Source organism: Oxyura jamaicensis, chromosome Z (assembly GCF_011077185.1).
Source record: "Oxyura jamaicensis isolate SHBP4307 breed ruddy duck chromosome Z, BPBGC_Ojam_1.0, whole genome shotgun sequence".
Classification (NCBI taxonomy): domain Eukaryota; kingdom Metazoa; phylum Chordata; class Aves; order Anseriformes; family Anatidae; genus Oxyura; species Oxyura jamaicensis.
In genome coordinates this window covers 80741538-80765328 of record NC_048926.1, presented here as the reverse complement: position 1 = coordinate 80765328, position 23791 = coordinate 80741538, and the positions used below count along the sequence as shown (strand labels likewise).

The window sequence follows — 23791 nt, the reverse complement described above, 5'->3', positions numbered from 1 at the left end:
TCTTGTAGCTATTTTTGGCCAGTACTTTCTAAATTGCATTAAAAAAAAAAAAAAAAAAAAAAAAAAAAAAAAGAGCTATTTTCCAGTTATTTTGTAGATCCAAACCACGTACGGGGCCTGGTGTAATCCTAGAGAAATTACTTTAGATGACATATTCACGAGTCCAAGTTCTTCTGAAATAAGCTGGTTGAAGATCTGAGTGAAACAGCCTTTTAAGAGGCAAAGCATTTATCAGTGCTTGAGATGTTCCTATAGCTTTGGGGAGGAGGATTATAGCGTTGATAAAAATCTCCATTTCGAGGCTCCACCTTCCTGTGGAGCTCCAGGGTTTCATCCCAAGTTTAGCAGAGTCACCGGTGGTTCCTTCAGTTGCCTGAAGTCCGCCCTGAGACATCCATTATTCGTACATGCAATTCTTATTCACAGCTCTTAGACTCTGTAGTGGAGGGGATCTGCACATCTTTCTGTCGACAATGAAATTCAGTGCTCAGTGTCGGATGTTTGGCTGAAAATGGCAATCTCATGTTACCTCTGAATGAATGCTATTTTGTCCAAAATGTGTGATTTTGTCCCCCACGCACGTACCTGTTAGCCTATCCTCCAAATACTGTAGGTATTAAATGTGAAAAAACTCTATGTGTGGAAAGTCTTCGCATGAAGGAATATCACTCTTAGAAGCATCTTCATATGCATTTGCCCCAAATTTCTTCAGCTTAGCTGAATTCCTAAATCACATAATACTGACAGTATGATAGTCAGGCTACTGAGGAAGATGAACACCTGATTTTCTCTGGAATGGGAAGCTCTACTTTTGTGTTATCTGTCCACTAATGGTGAATATTTTTCACTTAGAATATTAATTTGATTACACTGATTTTAAAATCTATATAAGGTAAATAAAAAAAAAAAAAGGCAAGACATTCAGAATGTCATACTGCCATTATGTGAAACTGGAAGTAAGAATATTTGGTCAAAAAGGTTTACATTTATGGTGTTTTGAAGATACCAGGAGATCGTTTGTACAGGATAATGATAAATGCAACTTTTACATCAAAAATATGGATTGAGGTGATTATTTTTGAGTTTCTAATGGGAAAAAAAAAAAAAAAATCATTCACATCTGCCTTGTAAAAGTCTGTTTTAGAGAGGTGTTTTTGGAGATGCAGCCAGTATGCTGATAAGCAGTTACTAGAACATGAACAAAGAACGTCTGGCTTTAGAAATGTTGTATGTATTGCCATTTATACAAAAGAGAGCCAAAAAAAAACATTAACTTTAGTGTGGCATACCCAGTGATAAAGACACTAGTTGCGAAACGCTGGTTTTAAAAGTATAATTCATTATACTTTCTTTGATCCAGTCTTACAAATTAGGGTCACTTGTGTCAGGAGATTAAAACCTTTTTGTCTTTCTTTGATATCAAACTATTCTTTTTCAGTCCCTTTTATCTTGCAGAGCAGCACTGAATTCCACAGCATCTTTGTCAGTTCATTCGTGTTATTTGCAGCAATCATTTAATTGGTTTTAGTACTAATAATATTTAGTCGTACTGTCATTTCCAACAACAGAGACTCTTTAATAACCTAAAAATGTTGAGAAGCTCTGGTGATAGCTGGGTAAGCATATGTATAAGAGAGACCACAAAGAATTTTGGGACCATGGTGGGAGTGCAAGGCAGCTAAATTGGATGGAAAAAGAAAAAAAAACCATACAAGTCAAAGAAAGATTGTACATCAGAAAAACTACAGCAATCTACTGAAAATTAGTAGATGATAGTCATGAGTAGCTTACAGTGAACCACGGGTACCAGCTTCCCTGAAGCACAGAAATAGGAACTTGAAGAAGCTTGTAAAAGGTGTCCTCAGGGAATCTTCCATTTTTTCACTATGATACCTTTAATCCTAGAATTGTCAAGCCACATGGAAAATAATAGGACTGAATAGTTCAGTCAGTTAAAAGTTAGTATTATTTCTTTTATCAAAAATATTAGGTCTTTCTGTGTTTCTAGAGCTGTTAGGATTTGTATAAACTTTAAAACAAGTGAAGTCAAGTATTGAACTTGCATTACTCTTTCTTTTTTAATTTAAGATCATTATCTGTGACTAAGCAGACACTGCTCTATAGAAATAAAGAACTTAAAGCCAATATTTTTTAACAGATGATTCAACGAGAGGCAGAAGTAAAGAATAAGGTAACTGCTGTGGCGTTAACAGACTCTGTTCACAATGTGTGGCATCAAGAAGCTGGCAAAACTATTCGAGAGTGGATGCGAGAGGTGAGGCCCGTTTCTTTTTGTGTTTTTTTTTAGAGTTGGGGTGTATATGCCTGCATATGGTTCTATAAACATTTCTCTATCTGCTGACCATTTATTAAGGGTGAGAAAGAGAGCACGTTATAGAACCATAGGAATTGTGTCCCCATACCTGCCCCTACAGCAACTGGGCTTAAAGCCATCACTGACCTTCAAAGTTAGCAGTCAAAATAGTAAGAATCGCCTTCAGCATGCAATATAAAAACATACATGACTGTAGACCAAGTGTTGGCTGGCAACTGAAGCAAAGTCACCCAGAGTGCCGGAGCTCTGTTCCTGGCCTGCTGTGGTGGTGGTGGAAAAGCCCCTCGAAGCTCTTCCTGAGTCGGTTTGCTGATTTGTACAGGCAGTGAAAAATACTTGCTTTTATGAGATATGATTATTCCTAAAGTACTCTGAGATGTTCTGATGAAGGTCAGAGTGTTTACTACTGTGTAAAAGGAATGGCTAGTTGGTGATGATCCGATGGTGATTTATGGCCCGCAATCACAGTTTTCCACCCTCGGGGGAAGGATGACACCATGCGTTCATTGTTAATTTTCATACTTAACTATGGGATTGGTAAGATTTATTTTTTTTGTTGTTGCCGTTAAAGTGAGACGAAATTTATGAATCTATTCCTTGTCAAATCAAGCTCGTATTTGTGTTTTCTGCGTTCTCATTTCAGAGTGCTAAAACGATAGGTGTGTGTGGCAAATATAAACTACTTTATCCTGAACTTTTTGTTCAACTTGACTTTTTCCTGTGGTTTTAGTGAAACATTGTGTGCAGACAGCCTATTCCTGACTTAACCTTACCATTTTATAGGCCATGACTGATGGGAATAGAGAATCACCTGGGAAGCAGTCTGACAGCTCTGACTTAAATGTTAAAAATGTAAAGAATGGTAACCCCTACAGGCTCTGTCAGAAAAATCGCCATTTTCTTTATGGGAAATCAAAACCTTAAAATATATGTTACGTAGTAAAACTGAAATTTTAAATCCTGTAATTTGAATCTGACAACTCCATTTTTCTTTAAGCATTTAGTCTGAATAAGACAAGTGCATTACCTTTAATTTCATTTGCAGAAAGCAGATCTTAAAGAATAAGTTAAATGATTAATGGCCTAAAAAGTGGATGGAGTGTCATAACTTACATTAGCATTGAAAATCTCCTATAAGAAAGAAGAATTTTACATATGTGAAGTGTGGCTGAGTGGTATTAAGACTTGCATATCACCTGGATATCTCTTACTTTAATCAGGTTTAAGGCTACTGGTAAAATGAATAATAATTAAAATATACACCTAATCGCTGCCTGTCTGTAGGGCTAATTGCTGTCATTGAAAGAATGAATTGTTAAAAAAGTAATTCTTCATTGGAGCTATCTCTCCTGTATCATTGGTAGCCTATTTTTAGTACCTATAGAAGTCATGATTTTTGAATTTATTAGGAGCTGTGATGAATGATAAAACAAATCATCCATTTACATATCTTGACACTGCTTTCGAGAATACTTATTTCTTACAGGCAAGTGTCACATTGTATATAAAAGCTGGTTAATTGTGTGCTAATCTTCTGTATTATCTCCAGCTCTCTGATGTAGTGTTCTATCAGTAGTTAATATTAATTTTACTTATTTCAAATGAATGTAATACTTCATAAAAATTCTACTTCTTTTATAATTTCTACCATCTTACATTTGCAATTTCACATTCAGCTGTTAATTAAAATTATATATGCAAATTGTAAAATGTATAATACTTTACTACTTTAAACCTTGAAGCCTTTGTGAAATATTCCATTTTAACCATTTTTTACTAAAAAGTGACATTACTGGATAGTGTGTTTGTTTTTATTTTTTATTTTTTTGTCCACCGAGTTCAATAGTTTCATTGATCTACTGTTTCTTACAAAAATCTGCCATGCTTTGTGAACTTCACTTTCTAATCTCATACAGCAACCCTTCCTTTATGTTGTTCCTGCTCTCCCTGGTCCCAGAACAGTAGGGTTGCCTTGACAAATCTATTCAAAAGCCATTCCTCGGCCTTTATTGGTGGGGACTGAAGCCTTTGAAATTCTCTCCTCACTGCAACACAGCTGACATCTTCTTCCAGACAGAATGAATTAAGAAAATACAATAAGACACTTGATCTACCAGTCAAGGATCTTTCCACAGTGAGGACGGACTCCATGGTGCACAACGAGGGCAGCAAGCATCTACAAATACACAATACATGCTTGTTTACCAGAATAGCAATCGTCCATTTTTACAATCGTGATTGATGGGATGATTTTTTAGAAATCTGTCTGAAAATTCATTGGCTCTTTCCCAAAAAAAAAGTTGTGTTTTTTTGTTTTTTCTTTAACGAAGTTAATCACTTTTGAGAAAGGCAGAACTCAGATTTATAATAAGGAATCCATGTAGATCATTGTAGTTTGCCAGGACATCCTATTAAAAATGTACTTCCTTTATAATTTAATCTTCAGTTCAATGTATTTGGTGTAGTTTCAGCATATTTTATTAGAGGCGTATTATTTAATTCACAGTTAATTCATAGACTCCCCTGAATAAATATCATTTGGATCAAAACATTTTAAAACTTACTGGTAAATTCATCACACTCAGAGGTCCAAGAGTGAAAGTAAATGTAAAACGTTTCCTGAACATAATCCCCCAAAGACCAGTATTTACATTTTTAAGCGTTCATGCCAATTCATTGCAGTTATGTATTTCCAACTATTTGTATATTAATCTGCTATTTTAATGGCTTCTGCTCAACTCTAATCTCTTGGTTTGGAATTTCACAGCCTTCTCTCCACAGCATGCTCCATCAAAACACCCTTAAAATTCTGACTTCTTGTGACTTCTGAAGCCAGCAGTTCAGTTTTTATATAAATACCTATTTAACAATTAAAGAGAAAAATGGCTTAAAATGTGCAGCTCAGACTCCAGTTGGGCCAAGCACCTACTGAAGGCCACGAGCACTCAAAGTAGTGCGTAAAGACATACTATTTAAGCGCATTATGAATATCCTCCTGATCTTACCCCTTTTACCTATTATTTTTTTACCTATTTAGGAGGAACTTACAATATTTAAACATCACTTGACATGACCAAGCTAGAGTAGTTTACCTTCCAGTCCCTGTTGGGACCGCTGCGTAAATCAGAGCGTTTTGAAGCAATACCCTTACTTACAAAGCCAGTGCTTATCCTTGCTCTGAGTTTTTGGCTTAGCAGACAATTGCCTGTGTCTTCTCATGCAGAACTGTTGTAACTGGGTGTCCAGCGCCGAACCACTGGATACGGCTGTGGAGTCAATGCTGCCCGACTGCCCCCGGGTCTCCGCAGGTAGGTCGCTTTGTGTTCAGGTGGTGGATGTACCCATTTGTGCCCAGGGGTGGCTTGGTCATTTAAAAACACATTTTGTTTTGAGTGTATTTTAACCCTTCAACAGCAAGATATGTTTGGAAGCAGATGGCTGACTGAATACTGCTCTTTTGATACAGTCCACTTAATTTTTTGTCTTTTGTAGGCTTTTCATTCTCCTGTCTCCATATATTTTTCTAGTCTTCTTTTCTCTTCTGGTTTAATTAATCGATGACTTATAGGTAGAAGCTTATGAAAAATAGTAGTAATGATGAAAACCGTGAAATTTATTATATGCCCTTGAATAAATATCTAACTTTATGTAGGCAAGAAGAATTAATGAAAGGTACACATTAGTGAAGCAGAACACTTCCCTGAGTTCTGATCAATGGAAGTCTAGTTTGTATAACAGTGTCCAAGACAATGTGAGATTTCCCTTGTTTGGGAAGTATTCTGCTATACTTTCTCATTAATGAATCATAAATCATAAGAAGCACATGAAATAATACACAGAGACTTTTGTTAATGTGTGATAATTCCAGAATGTGGGTGTAATTGTCAGTGTAACAGGAAAATCTCAAATCTACATAGGAGAGTAATCTAAAATACATAAAGCTGTTACTGAGCATGTTTGATTTGATTGCTCATGTTTGATTATCAGAGTTCTTAAAAGCCATAGGTAAGGTATTTCTGTAGAATACAAAATCAGGTTCAAAGGAACACACTGCCTATACAATATTAATTTAAAGGCTGTAGCACTGTTTGACCTTGCTCTGTGAGACACAGTTGTTCATTTGACAAGTTAGAGATCCGTATCTGTCTAGATACGTGAGGTTGTTAATGAGACCTCACATTGCAGATGAAATTTAGTTTACTGCAGCTTACTTTGAAGGCTTAAAAAATTTAGCCATACTTTGTTTGAGAGCGCACAACAACCAGAGACCTGTAATCACATTTTTACTGTGGGCTGAGATCTAACTATGCAGATCACCAGCTCTGTACAGACACAGAGCAATAACATTGACATTGCTCTTTAGTGCTTGGGGAAATGAAATATTACTAAAATTTTCATAGATTCAACATTCATTTACCAACTTTTTACTCCTTTATGGAAGACTACTGCAATTTAAAAGAAAAATACTGTTCAGTAGCACAATTCCTCATAACAGAATTAACTTTCAATCTTTGGCATGTCTGTAGCTATTGTGGAAAGCAGCATGTTATAGAGGTCACATTAGTCAGGTAAATGAGTGCTTGGATAGTAACTAGTCAGTGTTTATAGTGCACTTGCCAATACTGAAAATTTGAGCTTCTCCTCTCTTCCTTTTTATTCATCCTATGCAAATACTGTAAAGAGTATTCTATAAAAGACATCCTAAATGTTATTTTAAAACTGACTGATGCTTCAATAAGGGTATGAATAAGTCTTAATTTTACATTTCTATTGAAGAAGGGTCATAGTGGGCATAATGTTTATAGTCAATGAAGTTAAGATACAATGAAGTTGCTGGCAGAAGAATTAATTTCAATGAGGCAGTATTTCAGCAAGTAAAAATTGTAAAAGAGTAAGTTGGCTATTTGTATTTTTTCATGCATGCAAACAGCGCTACGAGATTAAGATCACCAATGTTTTCGATATTTTCATAGGAGATTTTGAACAACGATTTAAATGGAAGCTTACTATTTCCAGCCTGGTTCTTAAAAGGACGGTTTTAAATAGTATAGCTTTATGTGACTACTGCTGAATTATCAGTTTACTCACATGTTTCGTTCATATTTCTTTCTATATATGGACAACTCTAAGACATCTACAGAGGAACGACTGAAAAATTCCTACAGTGTGTTTATATGAGCAATGGTGAAAGTCTGCGTTAGGGCAATTTGTAATAATTGTATGAAATGCTACTAGATTTAGGAGCACTAGTATCTAATGTGATTTTATTTCAGTGATTTCCTGAGAATTGCAGTACTGAAATAGCCCACACTGAAATACTGGCAGCATTGCCCTTGGTATTTAAATGAATAACAGTCAGAGCAGTCACAGCAATGAGAGGAGATTTTAAAAAATAAATAAATAAATCTACAGCAGAAGGAGGATTCAGTTATCTTTTCCGCTTGAAACCCTCTTCCTTATTTGTGTTTGCACTGAGAAGTAAGTTCAGGAATATCTGTCTCTTGGGGGTATCTCATGAGCCAACTTTTTCATAAAGGGCCTGATAGTCAGCCAGCCAGCATATTGGGATTTACAGGCTACCCCAATTTGTTTGTGAGCAGTGTATACTTCATATTACATCACATTTACTTGCTTGGATTTTCCTTACAAATCACCCGAGATAAATAAATGGCCATCAGACTGGAAAAACAACTCGTATTTCCAGATAGAGTTGTTCAAGCTTTTGATTAGAATATTATTAAGTAATTAAAATGTTTGCCATAACTCATTCGTGTCTACTCACTTACAAAGAGGAATTAATGAACTTTAATAATTAAACAGTGTGGGCGTGAGAACAACAGTGATACAGAGAGAGCAATCCTTAATAAATCCATTCTGTTTCTTTGTGGCTAGAGGTGGGGTAACGTGGGGGTCTTTATGGTCTTTTCTCCATATTTCAAGGATTTTGTTACATGCTGGTGTCATAGCATAAGGTCTTCCTGTGGCAGGTTGTTATCAAGTTGAAGGGATAATCTTCTAAAAACTCCCATGTAACCCAGTTGTGCTATTTGGTGTATATATAAAGGTATCAATCTCCTACCCTATTCACTTTCAGCCCTCATTAAGGACCTTTGTTAGACCTGAGGTCATCTTCCTCCTCAGTCCTTATCCGCCTTCCTAATGAAGTGAAACCAGAAGACCTCTCTTCTGGGGAGATGGATCCATTTCCTATCTACCCAAAGACAGAAGAAAACATAGGGTGGAGAGAGCTGAAGGCTTTAGAAGCAGTCTGTACATTAAAAACCATCACATAAAATGGAGTGGCAGTAGTAGTCGTAGAAGTTGGAGGTGAACTTCATTCAGAAAATGGGACAGAAGTTTTCAGGATGGGTTGTATCATGTTTATGCTAGTCATAGTTGTAGCTCTCTTTACGTCTCCGAGACCTTACAACATTTCTCCTATGTCCAAAGCAGGAAGTTCACAAGCCCTTTGGGAAGCCATCCTAGCAGAGCAGGTGTTGGGTAGGAACTGCTGAAAGTGAGGATGGGAGAAGGTAAATTTATGGGTCCACGTCTGTCTCTATTGCAATCCAGGAATTAAGTTACGTTTATTTCAAGATAGCGTTCTGAACATCAGCACAGGAAAGGTAGCATGGGAAAGCCTGTCAGGTAAGTGTGGCCTTTGTTTTCCTGAAAACTGTAATTTTGGGGTGTCTTATGAGGAGCTCCTAAATCTTTGCACAGGATGTCATCCTTAGCTGATACATTTCTACCAGTGAAAGCTTTTTATTTAGGAGATTAAACTTTGCAGTATTTTGCCAGAGTGGATATGCACCAACACTCATTTACATAATCAAATAAAAAGAAGTTATTGTAACGTTAGTAAAATGAATTGCTTAATCAAATGCTTTTAAAGCCTTTCTAGTTGACCCCCCAAATCACTAGTTATTCTTTTAACAGTTGCAGCCAATGTAGTTAAAACATTGTAAAATAAGGAAATTATAACATCAAAAGACAAACAAGATGACACAATGGAATGAAACGTTGACAGTAATCAAGAAAAGCTCTATTCACGGATGAGCCTAGGCTTGAATATATGCCTCTGTAATAAGGAAAAAAAGTGCAAGACTGAATCCATGCAGCTGAATGAAGAGAAATCAGGCTGGTTACAGGAAAAAGAAAAAACAATGATTTTGGGGAACAGGTGTGACTGTGCTGGTGACCAACTGTAAACTATGGAATAGTATTTTGAGGGAGACCTCAGGTAATATTTACTGGTATCAAGCATAAAGCTTGAATTGTATGTTGTATAAAACCTTTAATTTCACTTAGGTGAGACAAGCACAACCTTTTTTACTTTGAATTCAGAAAAAAAAAATCATTAGTATTATTTCTAACAGGCTGCAGCAGGTGGTTGGCTTCCTTTACAGATCAATAAATAGAAGGGGAAAAAAAAGTGGCTTACCAGAATGATGGAATGGTTGGGGTTGGAAGGTCTGAAGGTCGTGTGGCTTAATCCCCTTCTCGAGAAGGGCCACCTAGAATATGTCCAGCCTTCCATAAGATCCACTGCATGTTAATAAAGGAGCCATGGTCATAATAATTAAAATGCGCATAATGTTGTGGAGTTTTTACTGGTATTATTCTTGTTGGTACTATTATATTTACTTGCCCTATACCTGCCGTGGTACCAGAATATTAACGCAGTCTCAGCAAACCGAGACCCAGAGCTGCTGTTCCAGACTTTTGGCATCTAAACTCACCTGTCCCACCAAGGAGGTCACGTAGTTGTTTTGATGGAGCTTGTCCCAACAAGGAGCAGGGATTGTCATCAGCTGAGCCTCGCAGCATGACCACAGCCAGAAGCATTCCTGCGTGTGTTAAACACGTCCTATGTACTTTGGCAGGGAGGGGAGATTGGAGCTTTTTCTGTATGTGCATAAGAGACTCGCAGTTCAAAACAAATGAAAGATGAGATTCTGCAGAGCTCACTGAAAAACAGGGGAAAGCTTGTTACCTGCTGTTTTTGAGTCCTTGGCATAGCTTGATTTAATATCCAGACAAGAATATGCTACTAAACAGTCCCCTGGAGACTGCTGCTTTGTGCTAAGTAATAGAATAGCATCAATAATCCTTCCATGGGGCTACAGTAAATTTAAGTAAAGTTATTCTGGACTGTTAGATCTGCTTAAAAGCACTGATCCAAGAAACTGAACGCATGACTTGCACAGCGAGCCGTCCTGTGGAAGAGCAGACCTGCAGCCTAGCTGTCAGATAAAGCCTGTGTGTGGCAAACCTGGTGTCGATAGCAGCGAAGCCAGGGACCCTCCCTTTGGCTGCAGAGGTGCAGAGGTTTTGTCTGACAGGTTTGCCCTGGCCTGCTGCTGTGGAAGTTCAGTGTTTCTGCACCCCGTGCCAAGCAGACCCTGGGGTTTGGGCAGAAGGACCTCACTGCAGGGTCTGTGCTCGAGGAGTTACGTGGGTGAGGTTCATGACAGCAACAGTGGGGACAACCACAGTTTGCTTTTATCTGTTTTTTTTTTATTCCCAGCCTTACTTGCATCCCACTAAGCTGCCACCCTTAAACATTTATGAATCTTGCTCATAGCAAACAAAGCAGAAGCAACCATAAAGTATATTAAGCACTGGGACAATACATTCGCTCATCCCCCTCTTTTTAGCCTGTTCTACCAATGCTTCTGATTTTTCATTCTTTAATCAATTTGATGAAGACTTTTCTGGACTATTTTCTGATCTTAGTATTTTGTGACCAGTGATCTGTGTCCAATAATTTAAGAAATACACACACACACATACCACGCACATTTCAAAATAAGGCAGATTAAGCAATTTAGCCGTTGTGCTAAAAATGTTATATTTGCATTCACTAGTCATTCATGGAGATTAAGATTACAGTAATCAGTGTTTACTGTAAACCTCTTTACATTTTATGTCTTCATGTTCATGTGGTTCTGCCAATAAAAGCTTTTCACTTAAAAGATGAAACACTACAGTGCACTGTCAAAGTGGCAGGCTCCTATATTTACGTACGTATCAATTTGTTTTAACGTTTTTCTAACTTTAATAGCGCAGGCTGAGAAATGCAGGAATCTGCAGCGTGAAGGTAGCTCTGTAGCCTGCTGCGAGCATCCTTCCATGCTGGACGGGCTGGTCCTGCACTCCCATTTCTGCCACTGTACATCAGGGATTGGGAATTATTACAGACACTTTGAAGCATCAGCCCGTCTCAGCACCAGCTCTGGCAGGTGCTGCACATGTGCACTAAGTCCAGCTTCTGATAATGTCTTCTTAGTGCGGAAGTAAGTAGCTTTTTCCCTGCTCCTGATTCTTCAAAGGGACTCCTCTCTTAGTCTCCTGCTCAGCCTCAGGTGTTTCAGGCAGCTTTTTGTTTCGTGTGTGACACCGAGATGGATGTGAGCTTGTATGCTGTGTTTTGAGTTTTAGCTTCGCGGTGCTTTGGAAAGGACAAAATCTGTAAAGACCTGTTGAATGGTGTTTCAGTTTCTGTTCCAGAACTCCAGAGCCTCAAAAGGAGATAGGAAAATGTGAATTTGAAAGTGTTGATTTGAACTAGCAGATGTGGTGGCAGTGGGAGAATTCAATTTTATAATTAATTTTTATAACTTCTTCATGAGCAATTAGCTGTTTGATATGCCACCAGTACCGTTATTTTTCAGCACACTCATTTTCATTTACTGCTCTACAAAATACTTAAATGTATTTGGGGCTGTGCTGATACTAGAGAAGACGTTTCATCATAATTATTCTTGTACTCAGACACATCTATTTATCATTGCTTTTTTTTTTTTAGAGCACAGTTAACTTAGAGTGATGCATGCTTGCCTTCGACTCCCCAAGGCAGTGTTTGATTGTGATAATGAAGAATAACGTAAATTATTACAGCCAGATATTTCCTACAAAATATTTAGACTGCCCTGACAATTGCTTCTGATACTATTGAATATCCAAGTCTGTCTACGTGCTGGCTGACATCTTACCCTACAGCACAACTGCAGACTCATGAGTAGAGCTCTTCTTGCTCTGTGCCTCTGCTTCTCCTTTGCCCAGACAGATGCCAGCCAGCCCAGGTAATGCTGAGCCAGACCTCTGCTGTGTCCTCGGAGTGCCTAAGCCACAGCACTTACAGGCATGGTGGCAGCACGAGGAATAACGAAGATGTTCTCTTTTTGAATAGGCTGTAATGCAGATTTCCATGTGACAGTTTAGACCAACACTTTAAAGAGACTGTGGTAAGTGTGATTAGGAAACAAATCTAGCACTGGTTCAATCAGCACTATCTTCTGATTGCAGCACAAGCTTCCCTAATGCAGTGGCTTGTCGCCACATTTCTGCGTACAATGCCTTCCCAGGCTCCAAGTGCAAGCAGGAAACCTCATGTCAGATGGTGCACCTTGGTCCTTACTGTGGCGTGGTGAAAGCGTATCTTCCAGAGGGTGGGCGAGAAGGCCATTGTCCTCGCTCCCTTCATCTCTTCTGGAATATTTACAGGCTCCAGTCCAGCCAGAGCAGAACTCTTCACGTGGTTCTCAGTGACTTTAGGTTAAGCACTTTGTGGGACTGAGGCTGAATATTAGTCTTGGCACTCCAAGTTGTTTCCATATGCCTTGAGTCATTTTGAAAAGTATTTTCTGTTCTATCCTCAGCACCACTATTAAGCCAGAACATCTATAGAGATGGGATCTCGTATATCACTGTGATCCCAAAAGCTGTAATTCTGCCAATCCTCAGAGCCTGTAAGGAGATATTTGGACCCCTGAGGGACGTAATATGAAATTCAGTGGCAACACTTCTATTAGCATTGCAATAATATACGAAAGATCATTTACATTGCAGCTTGTATTTTTCTGTTCAAATCCAAATTTACAGATTTTGGTAAAATTTTTAGAAATGTTCTCTTTCACTGTTGATCTTTTTTCATAAGTGCATATAGTTTAGGCCAGGAAGGACATTTCAATTACTTGTTCTCCACTCATATGCAGCTCTTTATATTTTGAGCAGATGTTGTTATGCTGAAATCTATAACTTGCATTTGGTCAAAGTGTGTCTTCCCAAAAGTGATTCAGCTCTGGCGAGAAGGATTCAAGAGATGGGGAATCCATTGCTTCCTTTTGTAATTTTTCAAACATTTAACAGGATTGGCTCATTTCTGGTTTGATTTTCTCTGGTTTCAGATTCCAGCCATTAGTTCTTGCTGTGCCTTTTTCTACTAAGTTAAAGAGCCATTGAGTACATTTGCTTTTTCTCCAAGTGAATTAGATACTGGAATCAAATCAACACTCAATTTTCTTCTGAGAAACAGAATACGTAGAGTTCTTTAAGTCTCACTGCAGTTAACTGGAGTTAATTTCTCCAGGTTTCAAGTGCTTTTATACATTTTTCTTTGGCGTCGTCAGTCTTTCAACATCCTTTCTTTGAAACAGACTTGCATCTCACTAATGCAATACACAGACTTCAAATCTTCACTACCTGCTTTTCTCCCGTTTCATCCGCCAAGGGTCACGTTTGACCCCTTTATCACCGTACTGTAGAGAGGCTGTGTAGGAGAAGCTTGTTCAGCAGCTCTTGATATCCATTCTGTAACTTCAGCTCTTCATCTTCATTCAGAGGTAGTGTTAGGCAGCACTGCATGTAGTTTTAAAAAAGAAAACAAACAGACGAATACACATAAAAAAAAAAAAAAGGAGACAAAAAGGATGTAGAGCTTCTTGTTAATATTCATTCTGCCAATCTTCACATCCGCACAAGTTTTACCACCAGTGAATTTACATTTACTTCCTGTGTTGTTGAATAGCCTTAGGACACTCAGTCAGTAACATCTCTATTCAATAGCGGTTCCTCCCTGACGACAACATTTGCAGATTACTTAGTCTGCAAGTTCCTAGAAGTGGTGAATTATATTGATTTTTAACATGCTTTCCCAAGTAAACAGGAATCCTACAATGGTGCCATTTGTCCCCTTATGAATTTATGAAGCATTGATCAATTTCCGCCTAATTTTAAGTTTTAGTTGTAATTAAGTTGCTCTGAGTTTAGTGCTAACAGTAGACAGCATAGAAGAAGAAATGAGAAAAGTGTCTTCCTCATAAAAGGAAGAATTTCCAACGTCTCCTTTGAAAGACAAGGTAGAGTAACTCAGGTGATATACACGGTGCCTGGCAACAAACAGCTAGCAGAGAAGCACTCACAGCCAGGCAACTGTAGCAGGTATGTGGCCCCAATATAATGACAGGATATAGGGTCTTTTTTTCCAGTTTTAAGGGGAAACCTGAGAAAAGCAGGAGGCAGTTACTGGAAAGAAAAGGAAGACAAAGAGCTTTCCAAAAATGCATAGGAAACTTGGCATAATTTGTTCAGCTGCTCAGAATATTCTGGAGGAATAAGTCAAATGCCTGGAAAAAAAAAAAAATCAGTATACATCATTTGCATATAAGTCCTTACCAGCTAAGCATGTTAATTCATCAAAGAAGAACTGAGTTTATTTGCTAGAGACTTACTTGCCAGTAAGTTACATTGTCAATTCTTCATTAGTAGTCTCCAACATCACGGTTCAGAAAGGGATTTTTAACATGGAGGAGCTTCATCCCCCATCCCAAGGCAAGATCAAACATTCTTACATCGTTTCCTGGCAGATGGTCATCTAATTGGTTCTTTCCTCTGTGCTGTGTGATGCCACATCCTTCTTGGGAAGTCTTTTCCAAAATTCCAGGTTTAGATCCCCCTGTCTTCCTTGTTGCAGACATACAGATTCAGGAACATGTGGGTAAGTAATGGTTACCCACCAGAATACATCAGACAGTTGGATAGAGTAGTAAGCACTGAGAATAATTAGAAGTCTAGAGAAGATGGTCTGCAGTGAAAGTTTGAGTGAATTGGGATTGTTTTCCCTAAAGAAGGCTGGATTTGCTGGGAAGAAAAGCAGCAGAGAAAGAGAGAAATGTGAAATGTCGTAATAAAAAAGTGGGAAGAGATGATTCTTCATGTCCACAGTATCTAAAGCAGAGATTTATGGAACTACATATCCATTTCTCCTTTATTTTTTTTGATATTTAAGTCAAGCTAACTGTGCAGATAGTCTTTTCTGAAAGTTGGATGGAGATTTCTCCCTTCTTCTTTAATTTCTCTGATATTTTAAGTTTCATTCAAAATGAACTTTGGTAACCAGCTAGGTTTTTATGACTCTTGAATACAAACTCTGCAAGCCTGCCAAGTTAGAAATATGTATCCCTGAGAAGATATTGATGAGTTGAAATAGAATGAACTTCACCAAACACCTGCCTTTTTTTTTCCAAATAGATAATAGAAACACATATTGAACAATTTCATACTTTCTTCTGTGTTATTTACAGTTTCATCATCTCCATCTGAAGATCAACATATGTTTGCTATGGATTGCATTGCATTTTCTGCTTGTATATAAAAAATAAAATAAAAAACAGTTCCTCATTGTGCTGCTTGCCAGTCATAGATTGTTTTTGCTTTGATAACTTTAGCTTTCCTTATCATCTTTTCATACCGACAACAAGCTATTACCACCTTTTTTCTATACCTAACGATTGACTTCACTTTTTCACTGAACCAGAATTACTAAAGCTCTGCGGGTTTTTTGGTGTTGTTTTGTCTTTGTCACGCAACAAATTATTTTTTTTTTAGATATCCGTCATTCTTTTATGTTGAAATATCTCATCTTGAATAAATCTACCAGTATTTTTCCTACCTTGAGGAAAATAGCCATTTGAAGCACCAAGCTTGCGTGTTGCTGGCTGAGACTTCTCTGTTCAGTCAGACTGCGTGTAATCAGGTCAGGTTCACTGGCCCCAGGCAACCCAGTTCCAGCCCAGTGATTTCATTCATTTTTAGCCGTCACAACACTGTCCAAAATGGTAAAATCATTGGAAGCATTATAACTTTTGGTGTTAGAAAATTACCATTCCTTATTTTTAGGAACTCTTTAATTTTGACGTAGAACTGGCCAGAAGAAACCAACAGTATTTACCTCCCAGGCTGATGTATTCCAGGATAAGGAGAATTTCCATGCACTGCAGTTGCTTGCTTGAGAAGAAATGTATTCTGTTCTCTGGTTTGCTAAGGTCACAAACTTCCCTACCATCATCTCCTCTTGGGCATTTTTGGCACACTGGCGTACATCCATCCAAGACTCACATTCAGATTTATTGGTGTCTTTGGAATAAGTAATGGGGTTTTTAGAACAGGGTGCCACATCCTCAACACTTTTATTCAGTTGGATAACTGTAAATAAGTAACAAACAGACATTTTAGTATTTCAGGCGTACAAATTATCTTAACAGCTGTCAGTAATGCCAATTATAACAAATTCCTGCTCATTGCTGTGATTGGACAACAAACAAGAATTGGAGAAACTCCTAGCAGTGGCATAGAATTGATTTTAACATTCTCTTTCTTTTTCTTTGCTACATAAATTAAATTTATTTGCAACACATGGAGGTTAAATTTGTATCATATTTGCCTTCTTAGCACCCTGCCCTCAAATTGCTAATTTAACAGTTTTCTGGCTGCTCCAAGTATCTCTCAGCTGAGAAGATTAGTTTCCCAACCTGTGAAATAACCAAAAGATGAGAAACATGGAGCCCTGTGATGCCATTTTTAGAGGCCCTTTTCACAGTATATTTGCACTTTAAACTTTCTCCTATCAAGGAATGTGCCTATATTTGAAAGGCCCAATTTCCTTTCAGGAGGACTTGTCATTTTTTCCTAACCAGTGCCAGCAACTAATCTCATCGTGTTAATGCACAGGGACAGTTAAGTGACTTGTTTTAAATGCATTATGATTGCTACCTATTTATTAAAAGCAAAAGCAAACAACTGCTTATAACTAATGTTCAGATGCTGATTGTTTGCACAGGTAGTTTTAAGTACAAGGCTAACTGAAGCAGACATTACATTCTTACATTATGACATAAAAACCCTTCTCTGTGTGACAATTGTTTATATATTAAAAATATATATTTTTTCCAGGAAATACTTCATTCTGGTGAGCCACATTTGCTTAATAAGTTTTTTTTAAATTATATCCCAATTTTTATATTTAAAAGGGAGTAAGGTTTTTTTCCCACATTAATCCTTTTTTTTAGGTAAGTTTAGAAGACATACCTACAACACCTCAATAGAGAAATAATCCACACATTTAACAGAGTAAGACATTTCATATTTTCGTTATTGCTGCTGTGAGTACAGTAGTCAATTTGAAGGCAAACGTCGTGTACTTCTGAACAAATGCTAGTAAGTGCCCATCACTACTTTTAAGGGCAGGAAAATACGCTTCTTTTTGTTAGCTTAATCTCTGTGCAAATGAGACGTTGTATATAAAAATTCTTACTACTTCATTTGATATTTTTATGTTAACGTCATTTGACATGATGCATGTTATAAACCACTACGTGCACATATATAGCTTTTATTACATGTAAATAAAACCCACATATGTTTGCAATCTGAGATAGGATTTTTTTTACCCTTAGCTATTTGCATGAGGAACCGTTTGAGTCCCGCCGAGAGCTTCCACATCTGATGGGGGCAGACCTTAGCTTTGCTAGGCAGAACAAGTTATTTTTATATCTGCATGTGTCATTTCCTTCTTCGTCTCCAAATGGTCAGTGCTTTTACGTCAGAGTTTAAACAATATACTGAGTTGAGTGTTGAACTCAGAGGTGCTTCAGTGGTGTTTGAATGCTCGTGCTGGGCAAAAGACGGAGCAGCCCAGCCCTGCCAGAAGGTGCCAGCACTGTGGCTGGTCCATCCGATGCGCATGCTTTCCTGATACAGCCACACATATGGGGAATGTGTACTAAACTCAGGACACTTGTTCCCTAAGGACTTTGCAGTGCTAGGATAAATGAACTTCAAGGACTCACTGTTACTCTTTGTTAGATTAAAATATTTGTTATTTGAGGTATATGGGGACGGAGTTGTAGACATTCCCTTATGCAGCTTGGTCCATTTAGTGAAATGTTTTCTATTCCCTTTTCAGTATTTCTCCGTAACATCAAGCACAGATAGGATAAGAGGTGAAGATATCCTAAAGCAGTACTGTGCCAGAGTCTAACACTAATGCATGTAAGCGCTGCAAGGTACAACTTGTTTTGTTTCAAGAGTGCTCCAGACGTTTATGATTTTGACAGTTTCCTGCTACTGACTGCAGAACTTAGACTCTTCTACTAGGTACAGCTTACAAATTCAGCATAGCTTATGAATGTTACAAATTTATTTTGACTACTAGGGACCTGATTCAGCTGCCATTAAAACCAAAGGAGAAAGATTCCCAGTGGTTTTGGTGGGTCTCACATCCGTCCTTGTGTCTCTGGAGACCACTACTATAACCAAATGCTGAGTGTGAATTAAAGACAAATATTCAAGTGTATTTTTTTCCTTCTTGTAATAGCTTTGGATGAAATTTATTAACCACTTTCTTTGTGCTTTGTTGTAATTCTCTCTGTCAGCCTCAAAGCACACATATCCTGTCCTCCAGGAAAACATAACTGTTCCACAAAGATCTGCGTTAGTGTGCAGAGGACAGGGTTCAAGCTTCAGGGGCCTGGGAACTGAAAAAGCACTAAACAGTCTGTCAGCTGATAATTTGGTCACTTCAATTAGCAAGTCCGTGCAAATCGATTACTTTTACCTGTGCCTTGTAAATGCATTGCCCTTTCTGAGAAGGTAAATCTGGGGATGGAAGAGCCTTATGGCTGGAGAGGCTGATCCTTGTTGGATCGAGCAGTGGGGTGTCAGGCCATCTTACAACCAACTCTGGCACAGCCTCGGCTCTTACCTAGTGCTGCTGCTGTCCATGGGACTGGCTGTGCTCGCAGCCATCAGTCCTCACCGTCGGGTTGTGGTGCAGCACCTGGGAGCAGCTGCGCTGGCTCTGGCATCTGCCTGGACAGGATACCTGTGCAGAGAAGGCAAAGAAAGAGGTTTTCTGAGAAGAGCTGCGCTGCTTTATTTTTTGTCGATGGCTCTAAAGGAGTCAGGGACAGACGGAAGAACCGCCCAAGACACTGGTTTTCATACTTAGTTCCCTTTGGGCAAGGACAAAGTGAAGAGAAACCATGAACCATGTGGAGGGGAGCCCAGAGGAGACGGTGCCAAACTGCAGTGTGATTTCCCACCAGCTGGATGCCGTGGGTTGCTCTCTTTGAGCCAACCCAGCAAGAGCATGCTCTAAGCAGAGAGATCAGCTGCAAATCGTGCATTAGTAAGTATGAGGTGCACGTATGTGAGCTTGGGAAGATCATTCCCTATATCTCCCTATATCCTTGTATCTTTGTTCCAGGATAGCTCAGGGCTCAGTAAAGAAGTCAGGTTCTTTTCTATTATTCTGCATGCTGATCATAAAGCTTATGTTTTATTAAATGTTCAGAAATCCAGATTAAATCATATTTGAGCATTTGTATCACTTCCCCTCAGACTTTCATTTTGCTTTCTGAGCTCTCTGCTACTAGCTGATGGAGGGAAGTCCTAGTTTCTCCTCATTTGCGTCTTCATTAAAACTACATTTTTATTTGTATCTCTTTAAAGGTGTATTCGCAGCTGAGAGTTTGCACCCGCAGACAAATTATGTTATCTTGGTAACAGAGTTCCCAGCAATTGCAGGTGGATTGATTTGTCATCATGCAAAGCTTTTATCTACCATGTAAAAAATATTCCTCGTATAAATGAGGAAATAGAAATTGATTTTGAATAGCTATTCTTTCCACACACAGGCTCTTTTGTTATACGTTTTGTTAATTCTGGTATGATTTTTATGCACTACATCTTTTTTTTCTGAACTTTTCTTCTGATTTAGTGCCTGACTTTGTTTAATGCTACTAAATGATTTACTGAAGCTTTACAAGTGATATTTCAGCTGCCAGAGAGACTCTGAGCTGAATGCTGTCCCCAGATATGATACAATATTGTGTTAGCATTAATATGGATATTGATGCAAAATCAATGCAAATAGACTCCACATCTAATCCCACACTCCCTCACTCAAGCTTACTGGCAGCAACACTAAGTTACTTCTTTGATTTCAGTGCTGAATATGCAGTATTTATGAGGGGTTGCACTTTACATCCTTATTTTGGTAATCATTATGCCAGCACACATTACAACTGTTCTTAGAATTAAATCTGTTTCAGCACTTTTGTCAGACCCCGCTTAGACTAACCCAAGTTTGGGGCTAGGCTTTTATTTAGCTTACGATTTCTCTTGCAAAATGTCGTGTCTACTTCTTGAACGTGCAAAACATGTTGAAGTTGCTAACATCTTAAAGTTCGTTACCTGCGACAGGCGACGCAGCCCACTGTTTGAAAGGGGCAAGTGCCTCTGACATGCACAGCTCTGTTCGGCTGGAGGTCAATGTTCCACACATAGCCCTCCTACGGATGGCTCTGCAAAAAGTGCCTGGCTCCAGTGCACTATTAGGCTGTAATTAGTGTAACTAACAACTAATATGAAAGAGCAGAATAGAGGTCACCACAAGACTTCAAAGGTCTTAACAGGTTAGGGTTGGAGGGCAGTCTATCCCCTTGCTTAATCTGTTGCCATATCTTCTGAGATTTGTTGAAATCCTCACTGACCTCTAACCTTGACGTGTTGCTCTCCCATAATTTACCAGTCACATGCCATTTTCTTTATTTCTGTCCATCTGGACAGACACGGGTGTTTGTGAATGGTGTCTCCCCTTTCTGTTCAGATATAAATGTGCACAGGTAAAGAGCTTTTCATTGTAGGACGGGGACTGTGGTTTAAACCTTTGATGTTCTTGCCATGGTTGTTTTGGACTCCTTGGAAATGGGTGCTTTGCTGCACTTTGGCATGTAGTTGGTAGATGACATTTGACATGTAGAGTGGGATCAGGCTTAAAATCTAGTTATTAAAATAAATTGGATATCATACAACTGTTTTCAAAAGATGCTAAATATTCAAAAGATGCTTTTATGAATTGATTTTTTAAACCTAATTGGCCAGGGATAGTTTTGTTTGTATTTTCAATAAAAACGAATGCTCTCATTGCTTGAGTGTCCAGTTCAAGGACAATTTATATCATGGGAAAAATCAGTAAATGTTCCTCCACAGCCCCCCTAGAGGCTGCTGTCCACCTCCTCCCGTGCCACCATCCCGCTCTGAGGTTCCTCGCTGTGGCTGAGCACAATGGCTGCAGCGAAGAAAGTACTCAAAGTTCATTGGCAAAGCAGCATGCAGCCAGCTACTCACCTGGACCAGACCGAGCATGTTTTTAATCATCTTTTTAACTGATTAATATACTTTAAGAGTGACTGAGAGGCTAGTGAGAGCAGCCCAACGTTAGATTTAAAGTTCACTAGGAAAAAAAAAAAATCATTCGAGGATTTCACGAGCAATGACACTTGGATGGTATTTGGGAAATCTTTTTCTTTCAAGACTATCTTGCGATTAACTATGGGAGCAGTACATCAAAGCTGCACTGACTTCAAAGCTCAGAACCTCTTACGGCTTCCAGCTATTACTAAAACCTACCACTTCACCCTGCCAGCAGCTCATCTCAGCTGCCTCTGCAAGTTACACCCATCTACTTCCTGCCTCCTGCTTTTGGGGAGGGAAAAAAAAATAAAAAAAGAACTTGTAAATTAAATATAGCTGTTCACAGTGAAGCAATGTCAAAGTCAGGGGAAAAAAAAGCAAATGGAGGCATTAAGATGTTAAAGATCTAGTACAGACTCAGCAGTGATTTGCATATGCACAGTCTCATTTGGCCAGCTCTAATGAAGCCGTCTGTGTGGAGGAAGTTTCCTGACCGTGTTGCAGCCCCCCATAAAAGCCCCCGAGTGAAGTGAGCAAGCTGTGTAGGCCGTTATTTAGATCCAGATGTTAGCTATCAAACCAGGAGCCCTGTACAGGAGTCTTGACGGATGGACAAAGTCTGCACTGTTGGTGGCTTGGCAGAGGCAGAACCGCCTTGGGACGCCAGAACCATCGTCGCTTCAGCATTGCGTATCTCAAGGTTGTCTCTCATCCGTGCTCTGTAGTGTCCTCTGATTTGCAAAGGGACATACGTTCACACACACCCATACACTACACCCGAAACAGCCTGTAGGTATTGAGCAATGATCGCCATTCAATGCCACAAAATTATAGTTCTCCTGCATTATCAGGGGAGAATGTGGAAGTAAAGTTTGCGTATATGATATTTTTGGAGTCCCTGGAAGCACTCATTTGTAATAGTGTGGGACTACGTTACATTCTCTGAACTGATAAAAGAAGGCTAAAATGTACTGAAATCGTAATTTATTGCAGTATTAATAATATTCAACACTTAAAATTGTTACATTGTTATTTTCTGATTGGGAGTTCTATGCCTAGGGTTTTTAAAATGGTACGTTAATCTCTGAATAAAATTTGTCTTGCAAATGACATATTAATAGAAAGTTAGGAACAAGCGCGAGTCTTTGAGTGTGTTTTATATAACAGTTTATATGTTCGGTGCAGATCAATGACATGCTCTCTAGAGCTAAATGCCATTAATCCATTTACAGCCGCTCATTGCAATGAAGAGAAATTACCGGTGAAAGAGCTGACGATCTCTCCGCTTCCCTGCCTAGCCTCGCATTTCAGAAACACCCCCGCTGTCTTTGCGAGGGTTTCGAGTCATCCCCTTCGTCCTGCCGCTGCTGGCAAAGAGGCCTTCAGCCACCGCCATCAGGCCTACAGGGCGCCATCGGCCACGCGGCGTCCCCAGGGCCTGTGGAGGAGCCGCCATGCGGTGCCGGCCTTGGGCCGCGGGTCGTGGGAGGCGCAGGGAAGGGAGACAGGGCTCTGGCAGCGTGGGGGGGAAGGATTGCTGTCCTCCCCACGTTACAGAGCTGTACGAGGCAGCAGGGACTCGCTGCTAAGCCTGCCAGGCATGGCGAACGTGTGTTCTGTCTGAAGGGCAGGCCACTGCCGTAGAAGTGTAAAGGCAGGAGGAGGCAATCGTAATGTATTATTTGAAGTACGTTGTTACGATAGAGCCAGGTGTGATTCCACGAGTCATGAATTTGTGTATTTCACTGGGTGATAGATCTTTCTTCTTCCTCAGGAATGCCTTTCCCTCAAATGTGCTGCAGAGTAGGAACAGCGCAGTCATTTGAAGTTCATTGAAAATATAGGAGGACATCATGTTTCCTGTCCGTATGTTAAACTTGGCATATTGATTTTTTCTGCACAGATTGCAACATGGAAATGTGATCTACAGCTATGGCAAGGCAAGCTAACCACATGTGAATTTGTTAAGTACTGCTGGATTAGCAGGAATCATCGGACTGTGCAAGTACAGAGACTTGACTTCTGTAACTCTGTATTTATGACTAAATCAATTAAAATAACAAGTTTTGATTTTACTGTCTGTAAACGAATAAGCACGAATCATCTGCAGAAGCTATTGTTTCACATGCCTGCTTG

The 23791-nt window shown here is 39.1% G+C and overlaps 1 protein-coding gene and 1 long non-coding RNA gene across 4 annotated transcripts in view; both read left to right on the top strand.

Moving 5' to 3' along the window:
- Positions 1–23791, top strand: part of FAM172A (family with sequence similarity 172 member A) — a 251083-nt gene that overhangs the window by 182373 nt on the left and 44919 nt on the right. For all 3 annotated transcript variants that reach the window (XM_035310870.1, XM_035310869.1, XM_035310871.1), the window contains 2 exons: positions 2159–2275; positions 5559–5643. In XM_035310870.1, coding sequence (XP_035166761.1) covers positions 2159–2275; positions 5559–5643 — 202 coding nt within the window. The remainder of the gene's footprint in view (positions 1–2158; positions 2276–5558; positions 5644–23791) is intronic.
- Positions 17441–21962, top strand: LOC118156697. Its single transcript, XR_004746388.1, has 2 exons — positions 17441–19305; positions 21452–21962. It is a non-coding gene; the product is annotated as an uncharacterized LOC118156697 (long non-coding RNA).